A 26,365-nucleotide genomic window follows, 5' to 3' on the forward strand; every position below is an offset into this window, starting at 1 on the left:
GTCACTACACCCAAGGAACAGAGACCATGCCACATAAACCATCTCCAGACTATAACTGATCCGTCGCTGTACCTAAGTGTTGGCACAACACACTTAGGCACATGGTGTTTCCCAGGATCCACCACACCCAGGGACATGTATCTGATGTGAAGATGGAGTAGCGTGAGTAGTCACTGTATAGAACATTCTTCCATTGTTCAACTGTCCAATGATGATGCTTCTTGCACCGCTGCAGACAGGCTGATGCATCACCTTTGATAGAAATCGCCAGACATTTGCAGGATGAATGGAGGGAAATACCAGCTCAAGTGTCACAGACTTTAGTAGAAAGTATGCCACAGTAGGATCTGATGTCATTAGTGCCAAAGGTGCCCCATTAAGTAGTAACATATAAAATAAATACTACTTCTGATTCTTGATCAGCTGTCCAATTACTTTTGGTTGGATAGTGCATTGCAAAGACATCGGATCTGCTGACTATTGTCACCTTATGTTTATGTACGTTTTTGGCTTGGTGTTAAATAAATCCTGATTTCTCAGACCCAATGTTCTGCATTTCTTTCCTTCTATTAGACTTCCTGGAGCTGTGCCACTGATTTGGGTAATAGTGTCTTACCACAGGGCTGACTTCTGAGTGTTGTTTCCTTAGTGTGACCCCTCCCAGTAAGTGCTCAGAAGATTCTTCTTCCTGGACGTATTCCCGGCAGTGAGTCAATAAGAGCGCAGTCTTGTGATCCTGGAGGTAAACCTGCAGCTCCTTACAAGATTCCTGTTCTGTGTGTATCATACATTGTTCTGTGTTATCTCTTGTCATTTGTCTTAAATAGGCAATAAGCCTAAAGTCTATCTAGTATCCTCTGTTATCAGCCATTTCTGACACCTAGGGGTCCTTTTAGATGGGAAGATTCTCATTTGAATGCGTGACTGACGTCACCGCAAACACATTCGCTCTCGTTGCCTGTTTATATAGGCAGATACATCGTTGGCTCGTTCAGTCTTTCACATTTCTGTATAATTGACTGAGAACGACCGAAGTACTGCTGTTTAAACTAAATGACAAGTGAATGAGCCAGCGATGGTTTTTATACCTGCATAAAATGAATCGACGAGCGAAAGGTGAACACATATCATTCATCCAGTCGTTGCCTTGCGTTTAGACTGAATGATCATTCACTTTCGTTCAGTCTGAAAGCACCTTTATGTTGAAAATCTCCAGAAACGTAGGTGGTGATTTCAGCAGATATCGCTATAGACGTTAGGTTTAGTACTTATTGCAGGACTGCGTAATAGAAAATACATTATATACATGCCGCATAGAGTGCATCAGCCAAAGGGGGTCAGCTGACAACCGAAGCTTGTGACCACCACGAATCTAATATTAGTTATATGCAATAGTTTTACTTAATGGTATAGCCCTAAAATAACTTGATGTATGAAGCTGCTCTTTGGTCACTGTATGTTGGTATGATGTGAGCACTCTATGGCGGTATTGTACAGTATAATATTTCTGCGGTGTATGATGGTGGTGGCACTAAATGCTATTTGGGTACTGTATGACTGTAATGCATGGAATTGTTGGGACCGGCAGGCAGATGTCGGGTCAGGGCCGTTCTTTGGCACTTGGGAGCTTGGACTGCTGCCTCCGGTTCCGTGCTTTCGGCACCTTCCGGGAATCGGTATTGGTGGGCCAAGGACTGGAGCTGTTTCGGAGCAGGGTTCACGAGGATAGGGAGCCTTTGGGTAAAAGAGTGGTCACGCGGTTTACCTAGGCCCCGACCCCATTGTGTCACATCGGAAGGAGGCTTCCACTCCATTTTGCTTGCAGACAAACTTTGTTCCAAACAGGTCGGACAGCAATTGCTTGTTCGCCCAGGAGTTTGAGCGCTACTTCTCAAGAGCCCGGTCGCCACAGACAGGTCAGGGGTTTCTCCGAAAGTGACCCCGGATCCAAATCACACAGCCAAGGTCAGCAATGCTTTCCTCACATAGGGTGTAGCCCAAATTTAGCGTGCAGAAAGAGAGCAGAACCATCTTCACTCTCCTACAGTCACGCTCTACTGGCTGCGCAGCAGAAGCCCCGAACCCTATATACCATCTTCCTGCCCTTCCGATCTGCAGCACTTGGACCAACCTTGTCAACTGTAACTATTTATACACTTAGAAAATGGGATCTGTAGAACACTGCCGGAACCGATCACCCTCTTACAGAATGGTTATTTCTATGCTGTATGACAGTAGGCCTCATTGGGGAAGGGTCAACAGAAGGTACCACCAAACATAAGACCAGCCCTGAGTGTTACAGAGCAGGGATGATTCGCTCAGTGACATCACAGGCACGTCTTATGTTTGGGCATTCCCTTGGAACGCTTTGCCCATTTTTTTAATGGGGCTGGCAAAAATATCACATGGGAAACACTTGCCATCTTCAGATGGGGACATTGTGGGAACCAAGGAGAGGGTGAATGTAAAAAATACAGTTCATAGTGCTGTAGGGAGGTGATTGGTTCACTGTATGTTTGTGTAATGGTCTCTTACAGACATAAGGATGGTCCTGTACACCTGTATGGCCCCAGTACACCTCTACCTCCTGAGCTTCACTCTGCTTTACCCTGACGTTCTGGGAAAGAATGAACGGCCAATAATAGGTAAGCTGAGCAACATCAGTGGAGTCCGTTTCCTATTTTTACTGGCACCTTGGAGATGATGACAGTAATATATGAGGATATCCGCATACCTGCCAACTTTACAGGGAAGGTAAGAGGGACAGGCAAGGTGGCCCACAAAGCGCACCCCGGCAATTATCCAGGCCATGTCCCCAACCAGTCCGGACCTCTGACCACAGGCATTCACCGTGTAAAAAAAATATAACAAAAGAAAACCCTTTTTTGCACATTTTCCCGTTTTTTTTATAAAATCTTTCTTTTCTTTTAAAAACCACACATATTTGGTATAAAAAAACAAGCCCTCACAGAGCTCTGTACATGGGAAGATAAAGTGAAAAAAAACTTTAAAAAATACTAATTTTGGTATCGTTGTAATCGTATCCGCCCGTAGAAAAAAATGTATCATGATTAACGCTGTAAAAAAAAAAAAAAAAACAATGGCAGAATTGATGTGTTTTCTCTTTTTGCTCTCCCCCCAAAAAATGTATTAAATGTCTTTTAAATACATGATATGCACCCACAAATGGTACTGATATAAGATACATTTCGTCACGCAAAAAAGCGAGCCTTCATAAGACCATGTCAATGCAAAAATTAAAAAGTTATGGCTTTTGAAAAAGTGGAGATGAAAATCCCCCAAAATAGGCCGTGTCCTTAAGGGGTTTTAACATATGGGGTGCAGCTCCTGGCACTAAAAGACTGTCTAATAAACCCTAGATCTTTCTATTGCTGACTGGTGAAACATGACACACTGGGAGGACGGTTTCTACTATCTTTACTAGAAAACATGTGACTGCATGTTATATTTCTCAGGAATCATAACTCAGGAGGTCTCAGATGAAGTATTTCTCCAGTATGGAAAAACCTATATTGCAGACTCCTATGTGAAGTTTCTTGAGTCAGCTGGTAGCAGAGTAGTTCCTATCAGGTGAGTATACAGTAAGTGTTCATGCTATAATGATGTCTTATGATGTCTAGTTCTTACTTGTTTGTATTCTGAAAATGTACAACAGTGTAACAATGATTACATAGAAACCCACTTGTGATGTCACAGCAACCTACCTGATGTAAACTCACTTGGGGTGTCACTGTAATATACAAAGGGAATCCCACTTGTGATGTCACAGCAACCTACCTGATGTAAACTCACTTGTGGTATCATTGTAACATATACGAAGGGAAACCCACTTGTGATGTCACAGCAACCTACCTGATGTAAGCTCACTTGTAATGTCACTGTAACATACATGAAGTGAAACCTACTTGTGATAACACAGCAGTTAACGTGATGGAAACCGACTTGTGATGTCACTGTAATATATATGCAGGGTAACCTACTTGTGATGTCACTGTGGCATACCTGAAGGAAAACCCACTTGTAATGTCACAGCAGCCTACCTGATGTACACTCACTTGTGATGTCACTGTAATATATATGCAGGAAAACCCACTTATTATGTTACTGTGACATACCTGAAGGGAAACCCACTTTGGTTATCACAGCAGCCTATCTGATGAAAACTCACTTGTGATGTCACTATAATATATATGCAGGGAAACCCACTTGTGATGTCACAGCAGCTAACCTGATGGAAACCCACTTGTGATGTCATTGTAAGATACATGAAGGGAAACCCACTTGTGATGTAACAGCAGCCTATCTGATGAAAACTTACTTGTGATGTCACTGTGACATATATGAAGATAAACCCATTTGTGATGTCACTGTAACATGTATGAAGGGAAACCCACTTGTAATGTCATAGCAACATACCTCATGAAAACCCACTTGTGATGTCACTGTAACATATATAAAGGGAAACCCACTTGTGATGTCACAGCAGCCTATCTGATGAAATTTTACTTGAGATGTCACTGTAACATACATAAAGGGAAACCCACTTGTGATGTCACAGCAGTTTACCTGACTGAAATTAACTTGAGATGTCAGAGCAGTTAGGTAGCTAGAACTGATTTTTGATGTAACAGTAGCATACTTGACTGAAATTCACTTGTGATGTCACAGCAGTTTACTTGACTGAAATCATAGTAGCTTACGCAGAACCAGACACCAACTGCAAGAATGTTAGAGGGATTCCATGTCCTACTCTTTCTTTGATGACACCAAGGTGCTGGCCATAGCTCATCTCACTCATGTCTCTCCAGAAGATCTGTCAGCCCTGTTCCCATCCTCCAGTCAAGGCTTATTCACACCTCCGATTACTTATAAGGGTGGCTTCAGACGGGTGTGTATTTTGTGTGTGCATACGCACGCACAAAAACAAGCATCTATTAGCCCCAATGCATTCCCTATGGTGTGTGCACGTCTGTGCTTTACAGGTGCGTGCCTGCAAAGATAGGACATTCGTGCACCATAGGGAATGCACGCATTGCTTTCAATAGAGCGGTGGCTGCTGCCAGCGGCTCCATTGAAAACAATGGTCTGCCGGCACCCCTGCATTGTTTTTCAGGGAAGGGCTTTACATATAAGCCCTTCCCTGAAAAACAAAAATTTTTGTGTAAAAAATAAAATAAACTTACCTCTCTGCCACTGCCGTGTCCCCCGCGGAAAGAAGAACACATCTGCCACATGCCACAGATGTTTCCTTCATCACCGCTAGTAAAAAGAATTCCCTGCTGCTGCATCTGCCACATCTGTGACAAATACAGCAGAGGAATTCTTCAATTCTCTACTGCAGCTGTCACACATGACAGCTGCAGTAGAGAATTCTGCTGCCGGCACCCCGTCAATTGATTTCAGGGAAGGGCTTTAAATATAAGCCCTTCCCTGAAAATGCAGTAAAAGTGCTGTAAAAAACAAAAAAATAGATACTCACCTTGCTTCAGCTGCCAGGGCTCAGCCGCGTCTTCTCCTGCTGTCCCCCTGCTCTGTGGTGCTGATCTATCAGCAGCCAGGGATTTAAAATCGCCACCTGCTTAAAGAACTGAAAGTGATTGGCTGAGGTGCTCACTGGCATTTATTCAGCGAGAGCTGCCTTTGATTGGCTGAGGTGCTCAGCCAATCACATTCAGCTCATTCACCAGGCGGGGATTTTAAATCCCCACCTGCTGATAGATCAGCACTAAAGAGCAGGGGACAGCAGGAGAAGACGCGGCTGAGCCCCGGCAGCTGGAGCAAGGTATCTATTTTTTTACAGCACTTTTACTGGATTTTCAGGGAAGTGCTTATATTTAAAGTCCTTCCCTGAAATCAATTGACGGGCTGCCAGCAGCAGAATCCTCTACCACAGCTGTCATGTGTGACATCTGTGGTAGAGAATTGAAGAATTCCTCTGCTGCATCTGTCACAGATGTGGCAGATGTAGCAGCAGACAGTTCTTTTTACTAGCGGGGATGAAGGAAACATCTGCCACATGCAGCAGATGTGTTCTTCATCCCCGCAGGTGACACGGCAGTGGCGGACAGGTAAGTTTATTTTTATTTTTTTTTACACTAAAATTTTTGTTTTTCAGGGAAGGGCTTATATGTAAAGCCCTTCCCTGAAAAACAATGCAGGGGTTCCGGCAGACCATTGTTTTCAATGGAGCTGCTGGCAGCAGCCACAACTCCATTGAAAACAATGCACAAACCTGCATTCACGCGTGTTTTTGCACGTACATGGGTGTGCACCTATGTACGCACAAAAACACGCTCGTGTGAAGCCACCCTAAGTATCACAGAAGGGGAAAATTAAAAACAAACATGCCCTGAAAACAGCCACCCCCCTCTATATAGGAGGTTGTGTGAGTGGCTGTGTCGTCGGTGTCCTCCATAGGTGTGATTTGGCTCCCTCATGTGGCAGTTTTGGCTGCCTGCATGTTGAGGTTGGTGCACGCTTGCCCTCCTATGTTAGTAAGTATATGGCCGTTTTCAGTGAATGTCTGATTACTTATAAGGTACTATTTAGCTATAGAGGGGCATAAGTGGAAGCACCAATTCTAGTGTCTAAGGGCAGAATAGTAGCCTAGTGGAGGGTCCAGAGACCAGGACCCAGGAGACGTACCGCTAGGTTTCCAGTGAGGCATCGTACATGTGTACTTAGTGATGTGTATATGTACAGTATTTACGGTATATATGTGCACATATGTAGTCAGCTAGATATTGATATGTATATATAGTGAGTATGCATACGTTCTCATAGGTAGTCTGTGTATATATGTTTGTACATAGTGAGTGTATGTACTTACTATATAAATGTGTGGGCTGCTGTCATTTATCAACCAGGAATGGTGTTTATTCACTTTCTGGTCCTGAAGGTGGTGGCTATGGGGAGGGGAAATTACAGGGGGATTCCAAAAGAATGGTGCAAAAGTATACGTGATTTAGGGTGCGTTCACACCTGTGTTGGGGCTTTCCAGCAGAATTCTTTCTCTGCCGTTTTGGAGCAGGAAAACCGAATTAACCCCTTCAGTGGCAGGTATATTATTATCATGTCACGCCTGACAGGCAGGTTTTTTAAATCAGTCAACAATGCAATTTAATCTCGCAAGTATGTATTAACCCCTTAATGACACAGCCTTTTTTTTCCATTTTCGCTTTTTCTCCCCTCTTTAAAAATATCGTAACTCCTTTATTTATCCATAGACGTCCCTGAATGAGGGCTTGTTTTTTGCGGGACGAGTTGTATTTTTCAATGGTGCTATTTAATGTACCATATAATGTACTGAAAAACTTTAAGAAAAAAATCTTAGTGGAGTAAAATGAAAAAAAAAAAAGCGACATTCCGCCATCTTTCAGTGCGTCTTGTTTCTACGGCGCACAAACTGCAACAAAAACGACATGATAACTTTATTCTCTGGGTCAGTACGATTACTACGATACCAAACTTGTATGTTTTTGGGTTTTTTTTGCTGTACTACTTTTTAATTTTTCCATCAATGTAGTTGTGCGAGGGCTCATTTTTTGCGAGACATCCTGTATTTTACGTTGGTACCATTTTAGAATAAATACAACTTTTTGATTGCTTTTTATTGCATTTTTTCTGGGAGACAGGGTGACTGTAAAAGTGCATTTCTGGTGTTCTTTTATTTTTTTTTAGATGATATTTACCATGTGGGGTAAATAATGCACTACTTTGATAGATCTGACTTTTACGGATGTGATAATACCAATGATGTATTTTTGTTTTATGATTTAGATTTATTTATTACAGATATGGCAAAAGGGGACTGATTTAAGCTTTTATTACTTTTTTTTTTTACAATTAATAAAACTTTATTGATCTTATTTTTACTTTTTTTTTTTAGCTCCCATGGTGGACCACAACTAGCGATGCTTTGATCACTCCCGCAGTATGATGTAATGCTATATCTGACCGGCAGTCTATCAAGCCACCCCACGGAAACGGCTTGATAGGCAGTCTGTTAAGGCAGCTCTGGGGCCTTTCAGGAGGACCCCAGCTGCCATCACATCTGTTCGGCTCCCTGCGATCTCACGTGTTGGGGGCATTCGGCATTGGGTTAATAGCTGCGAATGGCCGCACGGCCGATTGCAGCTGTTGCCCGCGGGTGTCAGCTATAATAAACAGCTGACGTCCGCGCTGTATGAAGAGAGGTCGCCCTGCAATCTCTCTTCATACATAGACTGCCAATACAGGCCATGAAAAGACGTATCGGCGGTCGTTATGGGGTTAAATATGATTTATGATCCCATGTAACTTAAGGCATGCATTTCGTCCCCCTGGGGGACCACAACTAGTGATGCTTTGATCGCTCCCGCAGTATGATGTAATGCCATAGCATTACAACATACTGTAATCTGACAGGCAGTCTATCAAGCTGTTCCCACGGGGGCGGCTTGATAGGTAGTCTGCTACGACAGCCGTGGTGCCTTTCAAAAGGACCCAGGCTGCCATGACACCTATATGGCTCCCTGTGATCTCACGCGTGGGGGCCGTACAGGACCCCTAAACATCATTTGGGGAATCTAAATACGGCTGTCAGAATTGACAGCTGCATTTAAAGGGTTAATAGCGTGATCGGCACCGCTGCCAATTGCAGCTATTGCACGCTGGTATCAGTTGTAATAAACATGCCCCACAATCTCTCTTCATACATAAGTTGCCGATACAGGCCGTCAAAAGGTGTATCAGCGGTCTTGACAGTTGGTATTATGGCGGGGCTTGCAGCGCTGAGTATGCAGTAAAAACCTTTGAAGATTTCAGATGACAGCTGATTTCAGCACTAGAGCTGTCCACAGGAATCTTCCGGGGTTTAACTGCATGGTCAGTGCAGCAAGCCCTGGAGATTTTCTGGGTGTGCCACTAAAGGGATTAAACGTTTCATTTTTTCTTCATTTCTTTCAATGGGTTTTAAAAAAAAAAAAACAGATTACTTTAAGTTTGCTTCTGTTCTGTTTTCATTTTTTTTACCAAAACAAATAGCACAATCTGCAGCACTATTTGTTCCAGTAAAAAAATAGAAATATAACATAACGAAAGGAAACTTAAAGCAATACATTTTTTTTGAAAACCCATTGAAAGCAATAAGGAAAAAAAGCAAACTTTGCTTACCATTTTTCTGCTCCAAAAATAGAACCAAGAAACAGAGTTCTGCTGGTAAACCCTAATGGCCGCCCATGAGCCAGTGGGTCCACGGAGGGGAGGTTCGGTGTCAGTTTCGGCAGCGGCGGGGGCTCCACTATCACCTCTCTCACAAACCGTGGCTGCAGGGAAAACATTGCAGTGTTAATGGTGTTTCTAGTTTGGTGTTTGTTGCTACCCACGAAGCTGGGCAGAAAAGGTGGTTTTTCAAGTTCATGACTCCAGTTCGTATATAGGCCGAAACCTACTCCGGATAAAATAATAATAAAAAATGGAAAACACAAAATAAAAGGGGAATTGTCTTTTTCCTCCTGAAGTGTAGTGTGGTAACTCAGTGCAGATGTTGTAGATGATGGGAAGGGACTCCAGGAAACAGCATTAAATGGTGAAAACAACAGGACGTTTTATTGGCAGCAAGACAGATCTTAACTTGGAGACAGTTTCACAACTTGTATACCTTTACTTGAGATAGATGATTACAATTTGAATACATGGATCACTTTTTCTTCACCTTTAGGAAATTATTGATAGGACTACACTATTGTCCCCTTTGCTTTGCACTTGACTTTCTTGTGTTAACTAGTGAGATTGCCTTTACTTTTTTATCTCTTCCTTTTCTGTCTTCCTGCTTGTGATTGCTCCCTTCTAATTTCTCTGTCTCCCTCTTGCTGACGTTCTGTCCATGCACTTAAACTGGATTTGGTACTCACACTTTTCCACTTCCCACCACACTGGTTCCTCTGTTCTTATTTCCTTCTTATTCCAACCTCTTCAACTTGATTCTCCTGTGACTAGGCCTTCTCTCCAATTCCCTAAACTCCACCCCCTCTTTTCTTTTATACCATCACCCTAGTCCAACCTGTGCGGAGGACTCCTCTCCCTATCACAGGCCCTATTTCTTCCAGCTACCTGCCTAGTCACTCCCCACAACCCAATGAGGATTCGGGAAACTGTCAGTGAACAAAACAGTGGTGAATGGAATAGCATATGAAAAGCATAAAACTTTTGACACGCACAATATTAAACACATTTTAACCATTAAGTGACCACAGAAGTACTGTAGTGACCTCAAGCCAAGTCACTACACCAAAATGGCATGAAAAGTCAGAAGAACTGTTCTAGTTTTTACTGCACCTTACAGTTGTATGATGTGGGTGCCATCAATGACACTAGATGACCTAAAACAATGCATCTCCACCGCAGTGGAATCAATAATAAAGGATATGCCGGGACATGTCTGGGCAGAACTAGACTACCGATTTGACATCTGCCGTGTCACCAATGGATGCCACATCCAACATCTGTAGGGTGCATTACAGACGTGAAGACTTCTTTTATCTTTTCATGTCATTCTGGCTGTTGTATGATATTTTATGTAGGATTAAATTAGCTTTACTACACCATTCTTTTTTTGAATATTGGATCTTTATTTGGGATATCAGACAGAGTATTGATAACATTTTTATATGACATAAAAATATACATTGAATCCACAGTTATAAAGTATCATAGTTAAACTGCATGTCATCTATTGGACATCTCCCAATTTTTTATTTTTTTTTAAACAGCAATTATGAAATATGTAACATGAATGTAACTATAATGTTAATGAAATAAACATTTGGCCTTTCAATTGAGGCTCATTTAAATTACTTCCATAGTCCCCAGATCTCTTTATGTTTTCCTATAGCGTTATCTCTCAGCGCCATCCATTTCTCAAATATACGTTGTTCAGCCATACGGTCTTTGAACTCGTCTAGTGTGGGAGGAGAAGGGTTTCTCCAGTATCTAGCTATGAGGGATTTTGCTGTCATAAAGGCGTGAGCCAGCAGATACCTAGTTCTGGGAGGGTATTTATTCATTTCGACCAGTAATAAGATTAGTTTCCCTTTCCTTTCTATGTGAATATTTAAATCTGTGTCTAGGAGGTTCAGGATAGGTTCCCAGAAATTTCTTCGTTTGGGACAGGCCCAGAATATATGGGTGAGTGAACCTTTTTCACCGCATCCTCTCCAACATTCATCATTGTTGTGCAAAAATCTAGCGGCTATCAAACACGGAATAAAGTACCATCTTAAGTTTATTTTCAGCTGTGTTTCCAGGATGCCCAGTCCTTTGGTGGAGCCACAGGCCGTTTTATACGCTTTTTCCCATGTTTCGATTGGTATAACCTCCCCTAGCTCTTTTTCCCAGCTAAGCATATGTGTTTTTTTGGTTAGATTATTTTGTCGGTTAGGATATCATAGAAACATCTAGTGTCTGATTTTCCCGCTGGAGGGATTGTTGTGATCTTTTCTAGAACTGTCGTTGGGATTTTTATTTCGTGTATGGAAGATTTTTTTTTAGAAAGGCTGCTATTCTTGTGTAGTTAAAGTGGTCTTTTTGTGTTAAGTTGAACTCCAAGCTTATGGGCTCGATGGGTTTCATCCCTCTTGTTGTCATTAGGTCATCCAGTTCTTTTATTCCCTTTTCCTTCCATGTTACGAGGTTTAGGTCAGAAACAAACAGGCCTAGTATCTCAAGTGCTAGGTGAGGCTTTTTATAAGTGTCATGTATGGCCGCTTTTTCGGTGAGTTCTCTCCATATTTCTATGGAAGTTGCCACCATAGGAGATGGGTTTTTAACTGTGATTTTTAGTTTTGGAGTTTTTGGCGAGGCTGCGAGTGATGGTGCAAGTAGTAATAGGTCCCCTTTGGAAGATTTGTTGATGCACGTCTCCATGCCTACCCAAGCCATTGCCTCGTCTCTTTTTACCCAATTTCTGGTTTGGTTTAAGATGGTGGCTTTGAAGTATTTCTCCAAGTTGGGTACGTCCGCACCACCTTTCCTGCGGTGGAGCGCTAATATCGATAAGGCCATTCGTGGCTTGTTACCTTGCCAAACATAATTAGATAGTTGTCTTTGTAATTTTTTAAGTGTTTTTTGAGATGGAGATAGGTAGTACTCTGAAGAGATATAATATTTTTGGTAGGATTTTCATTTTGTAAGTCATAATCCTGCCAAGCCAGGATAGTTTTATGCCCGATATATGGTCAAGTTCTTTTTGAATTGTTTCTAGAAGCGGTCTGTAATTTATTTCTTCTAGCATAGTTAAATCTGCTGACATTATTGTACCTAGATAGGGGATGCAGTTAGTCTGCCAGCCGAAGGAGAATTCTGATTGGGTTGTATGTTTTAAATCTTTTTGGACGTTTATACCTAATATTAGTGATTTGCCCACATTAAGTTTATAATATGAGATTTTGGTGAACTGCTCTAAAATCTGGTGCACGGCTCTCAGAGATTCAAGAGGGCGGGACATTGTAAGGACAATGTCATCGGCGAATAAGCCGATTTTGTGTTGGCGAGAATTTTGAGAGATCCCTCTTATTTCAAGGGAGGATCTAATTAGTTCGGCCAATGGCTCCACCATGAGAATATACAGGACCAGGGATAATGGGCACCCCTGGCGTGTACCGTTAGTAATTAAGAACTTATCAGAGAGATCGCCATCAGTCAGCACTTTAGCGGTAGGACAGGAGTACAGGGCCCGGACGGCATGAATCATACCCCCCCCCCCCCAAAGCCGAATTTGGCCAACTACACCATTCTTTTTGAATCACCCTCTGTATTGCATAGGATACTCACAGTACATATCTGAATATGTTAATGGGAAACCTTGATATTTCCATTATTTCAGATTGAATCTGAGTGAGGACGAATACATCCATCTCTTCCACTCCATCAATGGGTGAGTTTTGGGTTGTTGAATGCCATAAATAGAAGTGTAGTTTAGAACTCCTGGGCCAAAGTCTTGTAAAGTTGGTAGACTTCTATGGGATCCTCCAGGCCCAGGCATATTATAAATATGTATAATGATGAACATATCTCTTCTTTAGAGTCCTGTTACCTGGAGGAGCAGTTGATGTCTTCAATTCTAGCTTCTCTCGGACCGCTGACATATTTTATCAGCTAGCTATTAAGGTAAGCAGCCAAGATGGAGATACAATGTAAGAGTGATCTTCTCCATCTTGCAAATTTTGTATTTAACATTTCAGTTACCCCATAAAAAATCAATGGACCTCTATTGCCCAATGAGCTTCCCTCATAGAGGTTTCCATGTAAGCCTGACTGCAGTTATTGCTATCACTTACCTCTTCAGGTAATCTTATTATCTGCATGGCTATAGTAATATTTATAGGTAACCGCTAATAGATGCATAACTTGAAGTCCTGGACTCAACTGAAAATTTGTAACCGGCCCCCGGTTACCATGTGCAATTTATAATCTGGATTTTTTAATGCAACAGAAGAGCTCTTGGGTTCCCTCAGGCACCACAGCCTGGGTATGACTGCTATCTGTGCACCCCCTATAGTTACACTTATAGCTAGGCATCCCTTAACTTGTTGCAATGAGTCAATGTGCTACCTATATCTAAATAGCCATACCAAAGCAGACTGGTTTGTTGACTCCCCCTGGCACCTAGCATCTGAAGCACATGCCATACCAGTATTCCACCCACTGCTTCAGCCATGCCTTTGGATGCTTTCTACTGCTAATTCTTCCGAAAGGGTACAGTAGGCGTTTTTTTTGGCGGGAAAGCTATGTTAATCTACAGTTCTTCTCCAATCATTGTTGACCGGAGTGTTAACGGGAAAAAAAACAGGTTGATGTATCTAACTGGCTTATATGCAATTAGTTTAATGTTCTCTTGTCTATTTCTCAGGCCTCATCCTCTGGTAATTATTTCCCCATCTGGGGCACTTGTATGGGTTTCCAGATTCTTACTGCCTTGACATCAGGGAAGGACTTGTTATGTAAGACGTCAGCGAATAACATATCCCTTCCACTCATCCTCACTGATGGTAAGCAATGGATCGGTACCAGGCCCTATCTGAAATACATTGTTACAGAAAGCTATTGCACTTGCGGGTGTTTTGGACGGGAGGAAAAAAATTAAATCCAAAGAAAACACATATGACTACAAAATTCACACTTCTGTTGGTTGTTGCTGGAGACCGTCAACAAATTTGTTGACAGACACTCTATCTGGCCGATCTTCGTGCTGCCCTGCAAAATCTATGAATTTTGGTGGCCCAGACAGTATGATTCACTTTCTACTAAATTCCTTCAAGTGGCTGCTGAAATTCTTACTTTAGGTATATAAACTTCAGGGCTGTTTAACCATTAGGACAATTAGACAGCTGTGACCTGATATGTGCTTATGGGGAATTATTGTGTATATTTGGTTCACGGGGGTCCAAGTTCACCCTTGTGCCCAGGGCCCAACAAGCCATGATGACTATGTGCTCCACCCTATTACCATATATTCTCAACCTCCTTCTCTTAGCAGAGACAAGACTGTTATTAAACAATAAAACTAGTGAAAGGTACAATGTAGCCTAATCACCTTCGAGCCCCGAGAATTGTAATTACGCCAATCTCAGGGATATCACAAATCCCTGAATTATTATTTTAGTGCATTGAGATATGGGATAATAATGGGATAATAAATTACAGCGCCGAGATTGTATATAATGATCTCTGAATCTGTTTTTTGAATTTTCTATCTATCATATCTTCCTCTCTCTCATATCTTCCTCTGTATCACACCTTCCTCTCTCTCATATCTTCCGCTCTCTCATATCTTCCTCTCTCTTATATCTTTCTCTCTCTCATATCTAGCTCATATCTATAGCTCATATCTCTCTCAAACAACTCACTTACTCTCTTTCATTCTTGCTCATATCTTTCATTCTCGTGTAGAGCAGAGTGTTAAGGCAGCAGTATGCAGTCCTAAGCTCTCGCTCACGACCTGAAGGTTGCAGGTTCAAGGATGACTCAGCCTTCTATCCTTCCGAGGTTGGTAAAATAAGTACTCAGCTTGGTGGAGGGTAATAAATAAATTACCTGAAAGCGCTACGGAATAAGTTGGCACTATACAACTAACAAGTCCCTCCCCTTTCTCTCTCATATCTCTCACATTCTGTATCTCATATCTCTCTTTTTCACTCTGTTATATCTCTCATATATCTCTCTCTATAATTCTCTCTCTCTCATGTTTCTACCTCTCTCTTATATTTGTCTGTCATTTTCTCTCTCTCATACTGTGTTTCCTTGAAAATAAGACACCGTGTTATCTTAATTTTTGCCTTTAAAGAGGCACAGTGTCTTATTTTCGGGGGTCTTATACTTACCTGGTCAATGCTGAGGACATGGCAGCCTGCCGCAGTGCCAAGGACCAGAGTGAGACACTCAGACACCGCTGGATAGGTGAGTATTGCTTTTTTTCATGTGGTTTAGCTAGGGCTTATTTTGGGGGAATGGCTTATATTTGAAGGCCCTCCCCTCCTAAAAATCAGGACAGGTTTTATTATCTGGGTAGGGCTTATTTTTGGGGAAATACAATATTTCTTTCATATATCTCTCATTTCTCTCTCTTGCTCTTGCTCTCATATCTTTTATCTCTTCGTCTTTTTCAAATCTTCCTCTTTCTCATATATCTCCTCATAGCTGTCTCTCTTATATCTCTCTTGTATATATCGCTCTCATATCTACCGTGTTCCCAAAAATAAAACCCAGTCTTATAATAATGTTTGCCCCAAAAGAGGCACTAGGTCTTATTTTCGGACAATGCCTTATACTACTTACGTAGCAGGCTCAGTCCAGGTCCCTGCTGCTGCTCTCGGTAACTCAGGCGGTTGCTGCAGTCCTCAGCTGCCCACAGAAGATCACCTCCTTGTTTCGGGACTCATAAATCCCATTTCCAGGAAGCAATGGCTCTGATTGGTTCTCGGGCACTGCTAAGCCAATCAATGTGCAAAAAAAGTTTCAGTAAAACTTGGCTTCACGTGGGGTAATCTTCTTTATTAAAGGGGTTGTCCGGCCACACAGGGTAAAAATTTTTATAATGCTGCTGCTTTCCTTTCAGTAAGGATAGTAACAGACAGCATACAAGGGCTCAAACCGGCCGGCAGATCAGCTGCAATGTCAGTTTCTTACCTTAGATTCTGATCTTCACTGCAGCTTTCAAAGATGGCGCCTCTGTGCTGCCTTCCCACAATGCTCTGCGCTCTCCCTCTTCTGTGTGCGCGCTCCCGATGGTAGTAAGAGGCATGAAAAGCCAGGATTTCCCTCAGCTCACGTCCTAGCCCCGCCCACGACATGCCCACCTCTATTGAACTGCTCTACAGTCTCTCCCCGCCCAGGCCCCGCCCCCTGCTAAAGTAAAGTAAAACATTTCCCCACACACACATGCCCTCATAGTGCCCCTCTCACAATGACCCCCCCCCCCCACTTCTGTCAGCCAGGTCCCTGCACACACACACACACATCACTGCACCCCCCCCCTGCACACATCCATCCATCCATCTCTCCCTCTCCACACCCCCCCCCCTTCCCCCGGGACTTCTGACAGCCGGTCTCCAGACACCACGAACACACACATCACTGCACCCCCCCCCCCCCTGCACACATCCATCCATCCATCTCTCCCTCTCCACACACCCCCCCCTTCCCCCGGGACTTCTGACAGCCGGTCTCCAGACACCACGAACACACACACACATCACTGCACCCCCCCTCCCTGCACACATCCATCCATCCATCCATCTCTCCCTCTCCACACACCCCCCCACGAGAGCCCGCCCCTCCACTCATTCTTACCTTGGAGATGAAGAGCCAGCAGCCACGCCTCCCCTGAGCTTCCCAGCGGCTGAAGTTCTTCTGCACATGCGCAGAGCTGTGCTGGAGAAGCTTGTCCCCGTCGTCCTGACAAGAAGAGGACAAGAGACTTGTCGGAACCCATGGCAACCGAGGAGCAACACAGGGGGGGGCAGCCAAGAGGTAAGTGAATAACTTCTGTTTGCCTAATTTACAATGCACAATGTATATTACAAAGTGCATTGTATTGGGCAAACAGAAGTAATGAGACCTAATGTTTATGGCCGCACAACCCCTTTAACTTTACTTTTAAAACAGAGAAAACCATAACCTCCAAAGGTTCTTCGAGCACTGCTCAGCTTGATATCAATGCAGCACTCGATGAGCCAATGTGATGGCTGTGATTGGTTCATCGAGCACTGCATTGATTGGCTGAGCATCGCTCGAGGAACCAATCACAGCCATTGCATTGTGGAGGAGGGATTTATGAATTGGCTGAGCCGCTACATTGATTGGCCAATTCATAAATCCCGCCTTTACAACGGGATGGCTGTGATTGGCTGAGCAGCGGTCAAAGAAACAATCAATGCAGTGCTTGATGAACCAATCACAGCCACCGCCTTGGTTCATCGAGCGCTGCAGTGATTGCCTAAGCAGTGCTCGAGAACCAATCAGAGCCATTGCTTCCCATAAGTGGGTTTTATGAATCCCGTAACCACAAAGTGATCTTCTGTGGGTGGCCGAGGACTGCAATAAGCGTGTCGGAGCTCCGGAGAGCAGCGGGAAGGACCTGGAGCAAGCCTGCTAGGTAATGTATTCCTTTTTTAATGTAATGCATCTAGGGCTTATTTTTGGGGTAGATTGTATTTTGGGGGAAACAGTATCACTATATCTCTCCCATATTTCTCTGTCTCACATCTCTCTCAAATATCTCTCTATCACTTTCATTCTCTCTCTTTCTCTTCCATTCTCCCTCTCATTCTCTCATATCTCTCTCTCTCTAATATCTCTTTCATATCTATGTATATTTATCTCTCTTTCTCTCTCATATCTCTCATTCTCTCTCTATCATGTCTTTCTCATATCTATGTTATTCTCTCACTCTCATATCTCTCTTTATCTTTCCTTTTCATTTTCTCATATCTCTCTCATTCTCTCTCTCACTCTTGCTCATATATCTCTTTTTATCTCTTTCTTGTCTCTCTTTCTCATATCTCTCCGTCTTTCATCTCTGTCTCATATCTATCTCTTTGGTATCTCTCTCTTATATCTCTCTCATCAGTCTCTCTCTCATATCTCTATTTCATATCTCTCTCTCATATCTATGTCTCTGTCATATCCTTCTTATATCTTTCTCATATCTCTGTCTCCCATATCTCTAACACATCTCTCTCTCAAATATATTTTTCTTTAATTCTCTCTTTCTCTTTCATATCTCTCTCTAATATCTTTCATATCTCTCTCATAGCTCTCATTCTCTTTCTCGCATATCCCACTCTATCTTTTTCTCATATCTGTCTCTCATCTCTCTCGTATCTCTCTTTCATTCTCTCTCTCCCTCATATATAACTATCATATCTAACTCTTTCTCTCTCATGATCTCACTCATATATCTCTCTCTCTCATATATCGCTCTCATATCTCTCTCCTATCTCTCATCGCTTTCTTATATCTTTCTCTCTCATATCTCTCTCTCTGATATCTCTCATATCTATCTGTTTTTCTGATATCTCTTTCTCATGTCTTTCATTCTCTCATTCTTTCTCTCTAATATCTCTTTTATATCTATCTCTCTTTCTCTTCCTCTCATATCTCTCTCATTCACTCTCTCTTGTATTTCTCTCTCATTCGCTCTTGCTCTCATATCTCTCTTGCTTTCATATCTGTCCCTTATATCTCATATATCTCTTTCATATCTCTCATATATCTCTTATATATCTCTCTCTCATTCTCTCATCTCTGTCTCTTTTTCTATCTCTCACTCTTGCTCTCATGTCTCTCTCATTCCTCTCATTCTCTCAATTGCTTTCTCTCTTCTCTGTCTCTCGTCTCTGTCATATCTACGCCTCTCTCCTATCTATGCCTCTCTCATACCTATGTCTCTCTCATATCTCTTTCTCATATCTGTCTCTCTCACATCTCTGTCTCTCATATCTATCTCTCATATACATATCTCTCTCGTATCTCTGTCTCATTCCTCTCTTTCACTCTTTCTCTCATATCTCTCATCTCATATGTATCTCTCATTCTCTCATCTCTTTCTAATATCTCTCTTATATGTCTCTCATTCTCTATCATCTCATCTTTCTCTCTAATATCTCTCTCTAATTTCTCTATGTCTCATTCACTCTTATCTTTCTCTCTCATTCTCTCTTATGTCTCTCATTTCTCTCTTATATCTCTATCTCGCTCTCACATGTCTCTCTCATATCTCTCTCTTTCTCTCTCATGTCTTTCTATCTCATATCTTTCTCATTCCCTCTCATATATCTCCCTCATATCTCTCTTTCTCGCTCAATCTCTTAAGCCTTGTTTAGAAACAACGATTATCGCTCAAAAGATGTCTTTTGAGCGACTTTTGAGCGATAATCGTTGTGTGCCTTTACAGTGCAAGGTGAAGTGGTGCCGCTTGTCTTCTGCATCCAGCTGTTCTCTGCTCGGAGCGCCCGACTGCTATAAAGCTGAGCGCTCCGAGCAGGGGATACAGAAGACAAGCGGGGCCGCTGTGTTCTTCATACCCTTCTTGTGTTCAGGGAGTGGGATACAGCTGAAACAATAGTATCAGCTTTATCCCGGCGTGAATCCCTGATAAGGCATATCATTGCCTTTCAGACAAAGAGTGACGGCTTAACTGCATGATGTCAGTGCAGTTACACACAACGATTATCATTTAAAAGACGACTTTGAGCGATTTTTGAGCGAAATCGTTGTGTCTAAATCAGCCTTTACTCTCATATCTTTCTGTCATCTCTCTCTCTCTCTCTATTAATCTCTTATAGCTGTCTCTCATTTCTCTCTCATCTCTCTCTCATATCTATCATTATTTTAATTGCCATACTTTGTGGTTGTCTTTTATTGGTACAGATGTCTCTTCCAGCAAAATGTTCCATCACGCTCCCTTGGAGTTACTACATGCAGTCGCACGAGAAAATATAACAGCAAATTTCCACCATTTTGGAATCACTCCGAAGGTAATAGTGACCCAATGGCAGATGTAATAAATGGCTCTACTCTCCATTACAGCACCGTTCCTCTTGTTTTTCAGACTTTCCATGCCAATGAGAAGCTCTCTACATTTTACCGTATCCTGTCCACAAACCATGATCGGGATGGTGTTGAATTCATATCCACCTTGGAGGGTGAGCATTCCCTGCAGCATATTCCTTGGTTATAGCAGCCAAACTGATGTTTTCTACTTCCACAGCTCGGGATTATCCGATCTATGCAGTGCAGTGGCATCCAGAGGTGAACCGCTTCCAGTGGCGCAGTGATCTCGCCTATCCGCACTCAGTCAATGCCATTTGGATATCGCAGTATATTGCAAATTTCTTCGTGAATGAAGGTAATGATGTAAACCTTTTTTTAAAAAGTTTTTCACTAAAAAATCTGCCCCGATCAGAAGTAAACGCGGGATTTATAAAATGAGATTTCTAAATGCATTGGTGCTCACAACATCGATTACAAAATTCCCCATCACCTTTGACTATACTTACTTTACTAACCTTTTAAGTATACTACAGCCCACATTCTTACATAGGGTGATTAAGGGTTAGTTATAGTACTCCTATGATATCCCTGGTGGTGTAGGGTGGCTTAGTGGATATTATCTACAGTATCTCTACTGTTGAGTGACAAAAGGGTTATTATTGGTATATATTATATAAGATGGTTGAAGTTAATAATTATTATCACTTCTAGGGTGGTTTAGTCGTTACCACTTAATATTATATATGGGGTGCCCAAAAAATGTGTCCAATAGAAGGCACTGCAGAAATATTGTTCCATCTGCCTTATTTTAAAAAAATGTCTACACACTTTGAAGGATTATAAAGTATGTGTTTATAAACATGTAATTCCTTCAAACAGAAATTATGACTACACAGCTCCTGCCATACAGGTATAATAGAGGAGATCAGAGCTCATCCTCCTGACTATATACTTATAGCCTGTAGATTCTTTAGGTGAATATAGAAGGTAATTATAATTAAACTGTCCCCAAGCAGGCAAAAATCATATAGCCTTAAATAATGCTGGGCTGATGCATCATGGGATTGATTGAAAGTGAAAGTAAAATCATCAAGATGAGACAGATAAGGAGATTGCATAGTATGGAAGAGAGTGAAATACACAGAAGAGACCTCCAGAGTGTGACAGACATTCAAGTGATGGGGGCTGGTATGGAAAAATGTGTTTTTTTTCCAAACTAGCCCTTTAAGTATCCCCATAAAAAAAGTCTAGTTGTGTGAGGTCTGGTGAACCTGGGGGCTATTCTATTGAACCTTTTCTTCCAATCCTCCAATCATAGGAGGCCCTTAGATCATGATGGTAGTGTGGGAGTCCTCCATTTTGCTGGACATAAAACTCCTCATCCTCAAAGTCCCATTGAATGCATGGCATGACAGATTGCTGCAGCAAGTTCAAGTCAATTGTAGCAGTCACAGTACCGTCAAAAAAGGAATGGTCCGATTAAGTCCTTCGATGATAAGCTGCAGCACTCTGTAACTCAATGTTATCTGCATCTTCTGCATATCTTGACAAATACTTCTCGCAAAATTGCACTCTACGGTCTGGATCATCTTCACTGAGATCATGGACTATTCTTGCAATGTAGCGTTTTTACTGACGGCGCTTCAAAATGTGATGGACAGTTGATTTTGAAATTCTTGTCTCTTGGCCCATTTGTCACACAGATTTTCTTGGACTCTAGAGATTTTTTTCCATCAACCTTTCTTGCTTTGTGGGGCTCGTCGATGTCCGCAGTTTTCCACAACGTTTCTTGTGGACTCTCTGAACAGTTCCATCTACTTCAAACTTATCTCTAATTCGACTCATAGTAAATCATGTAGGTGGATTTGTTTGAAACTGTTCGAAACCGTTTTCAAAGTTTCAGCAGCACTTTAGGATAAATCTCCTTTGTTCAAAGCTCAGTCTGACATCAGCCATTATTTCTAATCGGTTAAACCAGAAAAGGAGAAAAAATCAAGTGGGGGGTAGGGGGGGGGGACTGGTGCAAAGGACAACTGGCTTAGTTGCCCAAAACAACCAATCAGGTCTCTGCTTTCATTTTCCAGAGGTGGAATTTGATTGGTTACTATGGGCAACTAAACTAGTTTTTGTTCCTTTTTCCCAGTGAATTAGTGAGTTAAGAGCTGTTAAAGTGTGTATACATTTTTTGGGGAACACCCTGTATTTAATTAAATGTAACGTGCCACAATAAAACACTTTCCTTTCTGGAGGACCTATGAGTTAAATAGAAAGCTCTCAGTGAGTACCTTGTAATGCTTCATTTGCCCTGTGGAGGCACTGCAGGGAAATTGAACACTTGCTGCCAGGGTTTCCTTCCAATTACCAATTCCTTCCAATGGAGGTTCCAACAGCCAGATACCTTGTGATCAACTCATTTTCAGTGGGGCTTTTTATCAAAAAGGATAATCCAAATAGGACAACCCAATAAAATGTATTCACTAGGCAGCTAGAATATCTGTATTATTCAGTTAGCAAATATATCTTCATTTCGCCAATGATCTAACAGTTGTAGACTGGAGACCAGGAGGATCTCCCATCTAAAAATAAAATAATTCTGAAGATTTATCAGTGTCCTTCTTCTTTTTCACAGCCCGAAAGAATCCAAATCACTTCTCAAACACTAAAGAGGAAGAATCCGCTCTGATCTATAACTGGCGACCGACATACACCGCTAATATCAGTGGCTACGAGCAAGTGTATTTCTTTGATTAGTCATCTGTGAAAAATAATCACCACTGTTAAGCAGTATTATAGCGACTCGCACTTTTATATGAAAACCTACTGTTTGTGTCCATGAGGAATAACAGTATCAATGGACATTATATCACCCGTATTCTGTATTTATTACCAGTTTTCCCCCTTTGCAGAATATATCTATAATTTTCAGTCAGCTGCTGCAGCGTCTCTATAAGTCAGTGCCTTCCTCACATCCTTACCCTTCCCTCTGCTCTCTCTAGACTTCAATAGGCAGCATAAACCATCACGCTCTTTTACCTACTAATGCCAGCAGCTGGCACCATGGGCACTAGCAATCACCAAATTCAATAATATCTGCCTACTCCCTCCTCATCAGTGCCGCAGAGTCCACAACAATTCACATTCTTTGAAGGGAATTTGTTGCCCCCTTTATGCTTACCTCTCTGAGGGGAGCAGATAGTGATAGGCACACTGATTGAAATTATATGTCTTTATTATGTATCGCTGAAGTAGTTTGTCAGGAACTTACATTTTATCAGTTGTGGCACTCACTTAGAGGACTACAGAAGTAGTCCTTGATATCTATGAACTGCAACTTGCCCACCCCACCCTCCAGCCACAAATTGACTGCTGTCTCTCCATGCACAATAATAGACAGACGGCTGTCAGTCAGTGGCTGGAGGGTGTGGTGCGTTGGGAAAAGCTGCAGCTCATAAATGTTGAGGACTACTTCCTGTAGTCCTCTACATTTGTGCTGCTGCTGACAAAAGTTTTTTACAATGCATCTGGCATATAGTAGCTGTCATGTGAACAGAGTCTAAATTGTTGTATTCTACAATGCTGTCAATTACCATCTACAGAGAAAAATTACAATCAGTAAGATGAATAGTGAAGTGATTGCTCCAAGAGCTCCAATATTCTGCTCTCCTGTGGTCCAAGTCTCAACCTCATCCTCTGGTGTATACCTCTCTATTAGGTTTGCTATGTTTAACTTGATAACTTTAATTACAGTCTACAAAGCTAATTAAGAAGCAGCTCATTAAATCTACTATGAACCTGTCAAATCCACAGGGAGAGAGGAAAAAGATGGAAAGTAAACAACTCAACATTATGAAAAATAAACCATGAAGTGATGGCTAATTGGATATAACCATGGACTAATAGAGGAGTCAAATAATCGGGAACAAAACCTACGAGGCTTGTGTCACTATGAAAAAAATATGTCAAAGCCCGTTATAAAACAAAAGAAGAGAAGAGAGCATACTCACTTGTCTTGGGCCCAAGGACACAACTGAGTGACTCCCACGACCCCGACTTGCACATCCGGTGGAAGTCCGCAGTGTCACCATCTGGAACTCTTGGCACCATGGCGCCCAATATGTGAGCACTAATGCCATGAGTTCAGACGGAGACACTACAGCCTCTGATTGGCCACAGCGACTACTTCTTCTGCCTTACTTCTGATGGACATCCATGCGGGGTCTGCGGAAACCAGTCAGCTGTGCCCTGGGTGTCTGAGTTTGACACATCGTGGATTAGGTTGAACGTTTACTGGGATGGACCAGTGAGGATCCTGTGGTCATAGTACACATTGGCACCAATGACAAGGTTAGAGGTAGGTGGAAGGTCCTTAAAAAGGATTTCAGGGAACTAGGATGTAAGCTTAGGGCAAGGACCTCCAAAGTAGTATTTTCTAAAATACTACCTGTACCTCGTGCCACAGCAGAAAGGCAGCAGGAGATTAGGGAGGTAAACAAGTGGATCAAGAGTTGGTGTAGGAAGAAGGGGTTTGGGTTCTTGGAGAACTGGGCTGACTTTGCTGTTGGCTACAGGCTCTACCATAGGGATGAGCTGCATCTCAATTGGGAGAGTGCATCTGTGCTGGGGGAGAAGATGGCTAGAAGGTTGGAGGAGTGTTTAAACTAGGGACTGGGGGGAGAGCAAACAGAGATAGTGGGGAAGACAGTGTAGATAGTGACCTGGGACTAAGTAATGGGAATAGGGTTGGAGTGGTGGGAGAGGTTAGTACAGATGGAACTGGCAGAACAGTTAATAGGGATAAACTTCAAATAAAACATAACCAAACCTTCTAAACTGCACGGTGACTAATGCTAGAAGTCTGACCAATAAAGTAGATGAACTGGAAGTAACAGACGCTACTGAAAATCTATTATTGAAGCAAATAGATATTTATCCATAGAGTGACCGAAAGTTGTATGCGACTGAATGGTAATCGTTTTCCACGTGTTCCCGTCTTTCACCGCCTCTTTCAGTTCCGTGATTGACTTGTTCATGTTGGCCTTGATTGTATCTAACCATCTTGTTCTTTGTCGTCCTGATCTTCTCTTTCTACTGACCTTGCCAAGCATCAATACTGTTGGCAATGAGTTAGCGAGGATCACGTGGCAAAAAAAGAGAGACGCTGTTTGATGATTTTGCCCTATAATGATATTTTCGGTTTGACGTGATCTAACACTACCTTGTTCGTTGTCATGGCAGTCCAAGCTACCTATACGTTCTCTTCCAGCACCAAAGTTCAAATGCATGAATTTTCCTTCTGTCTGTTTTCCTGAGCGTCCAACTTTCGCAACTATACGTAGTTATGGAAAAGACGAAGCAAACAGATGAAGCAGCAAATCAGAATGAGGTAATTATTAGAGGGGACTTTAACTATTTGGATATAAGCTGAAAAGCCAAAACCTGCAGATCTCATAAAGGTAACAACTTTCTGTTGATTTACTAAAGATAATTGCCTTACCCAACTTGTGCAGGACCCAATTAGAGGGACGGACATTTTGGACTTAATACAAAGCAACAGACCTGACAGAATAACAGGTGCAGGTTGGGGGGCTTCTGGGAAATAGTGACCATAATGTAATACATTTCAACTTGTCCTTCAAGAGAGAGTTTTATAAGGAAGCCATGAAAATACTACACTTTAGGAAGGCTTAGTTACATCAGCTTAGTGATGCCCTTATCCTAATTGATTGGGATAATGTCCTCAAGAATAAGAGTAAAAACAATAAATGGGAAACGTTTAAAAAACAGCCCGATTACTTATTGTGAGAGGTTCATACATAAAGAAATAAAATACTTAACAATAGGAGAAAACCAATATGGCTTAGTAAAGGGGGCAATAAACAGCAAAAATAAAGTGTTTAATCTGGTAAAACAAGAAAGCAGCGAAGAAGCTCTAAATGCCTAAGGAAAAAACTAATTGTAAAAATCAGATAAAAACAGCAAAGATAGAGACAGAGAGACTTTTTGTCAAAGAGAGTAAAACTAACCCTAAACAGTTCTTTAACATTATAAATAGTAAAAAGATTAATACTGAAAGTTTTGGCCCTTTAATAAATAATATAGAAGAAAATGTAGAAGGTGATGAGGAGAAAACAAATCTATTAAATAGTTTTTTTCTCCAGTGTATTCACAGAGGAAAATGAAATGTCAGATGAAATGCAGAGTGATGAAGTAAACTCTCCACTAAATGTCACCAGTTTAACCCAGGAATAAGTGCAGATATGTATTAAAAAGATTAAAATTGACAAATTGCCTGGTCCCGATGGCATACACCCCC

General features: G+C 42.0%; 1 protein-coding gene across 2 annotated transcripts; it reads left to right on the plus strand.

Moving 5' to 3' along the window:
* The first annotated feature begins 662 nt into the window (after positions 1–662).
* Positions 663–24,938, plus strand: LOC136612751 (gamma-glutamyl hydrolase-like). Of its 2 annotated transcripts, none has more exons than XM_066593381.1 (10): positions 663–742; positions 2,538–2,645; positions 3,477–3,591; positions 12,884–12,934; positions 13,083–13,167; positions 13,910–14,048; positions 19,930–20,036; positions 20,111–20,204; positions 20,270–20,407; positions 22,682–24,938. In XM_066593381.1, the coding sequence occupies exons 2-10, from the start codon at positions 2,546–2,548 to the stop codon at positions 22,801–22,803; spliced, it is 951 nt and encodes a 316-aa protein (XP_066449478.1). In that variant the 5' UTR covers positions 663–742; positions 2,538–2,545; the 3' UTR covers positions 22,804–24,938. The 2 variants fall into 2 exon arrangements, with proteins under 2 accessions (XP_066449478.1, XP_066449479.1); XM_066593382.1 differs by lacking the exon at positions 663–742 and adding an exon at positions 1,840–1,965.
* The last annotated feature ends 1,427 nt before the right edge of the window (positions 24,939–26,365 follow it).

Source organism: Eleutherodactylus coqui, chromosome 2 (assembly GCF_035609145.1).
Source record: "Eleutherodactylus coqui strain aEleCoq1 chromosome 2, aEleCoq1.hap1, whole genome shotgun sequence".
NCBI classification, from domain to species: Eukaryota; Metazoa; Chordata; class Amphibia; order Anura; family Eleutherodactylidae; genus Eleutherodactylus; species Eleutherodactylus coqui.

Excerpts from the sequence above, each read along its gene's own strand:
- LOC136612751 (XM_066593381.1), top strand. The coding sequence starts at position 2,546 with ATGGTCCTGTACACCTGTATGGCCCCAGTACACCTCTACCTCCTGAGC. Across the intron at positions 13,168-13,909 it reads TTTATCAGCTAGCTATTAAG|GCCTCATCCTCTGGTAATTA; the intron begins GTAAGCAGCCAA and ends TCTATTTCTCAG. Across the intron at positions 20,408-22,681 it reads AAATTTCTTCGTGAATGAAG|CCCGAAAGAATCCAAATCAC; the intron begins GTAATGATGTAA and ends TCTTTTTCACAG.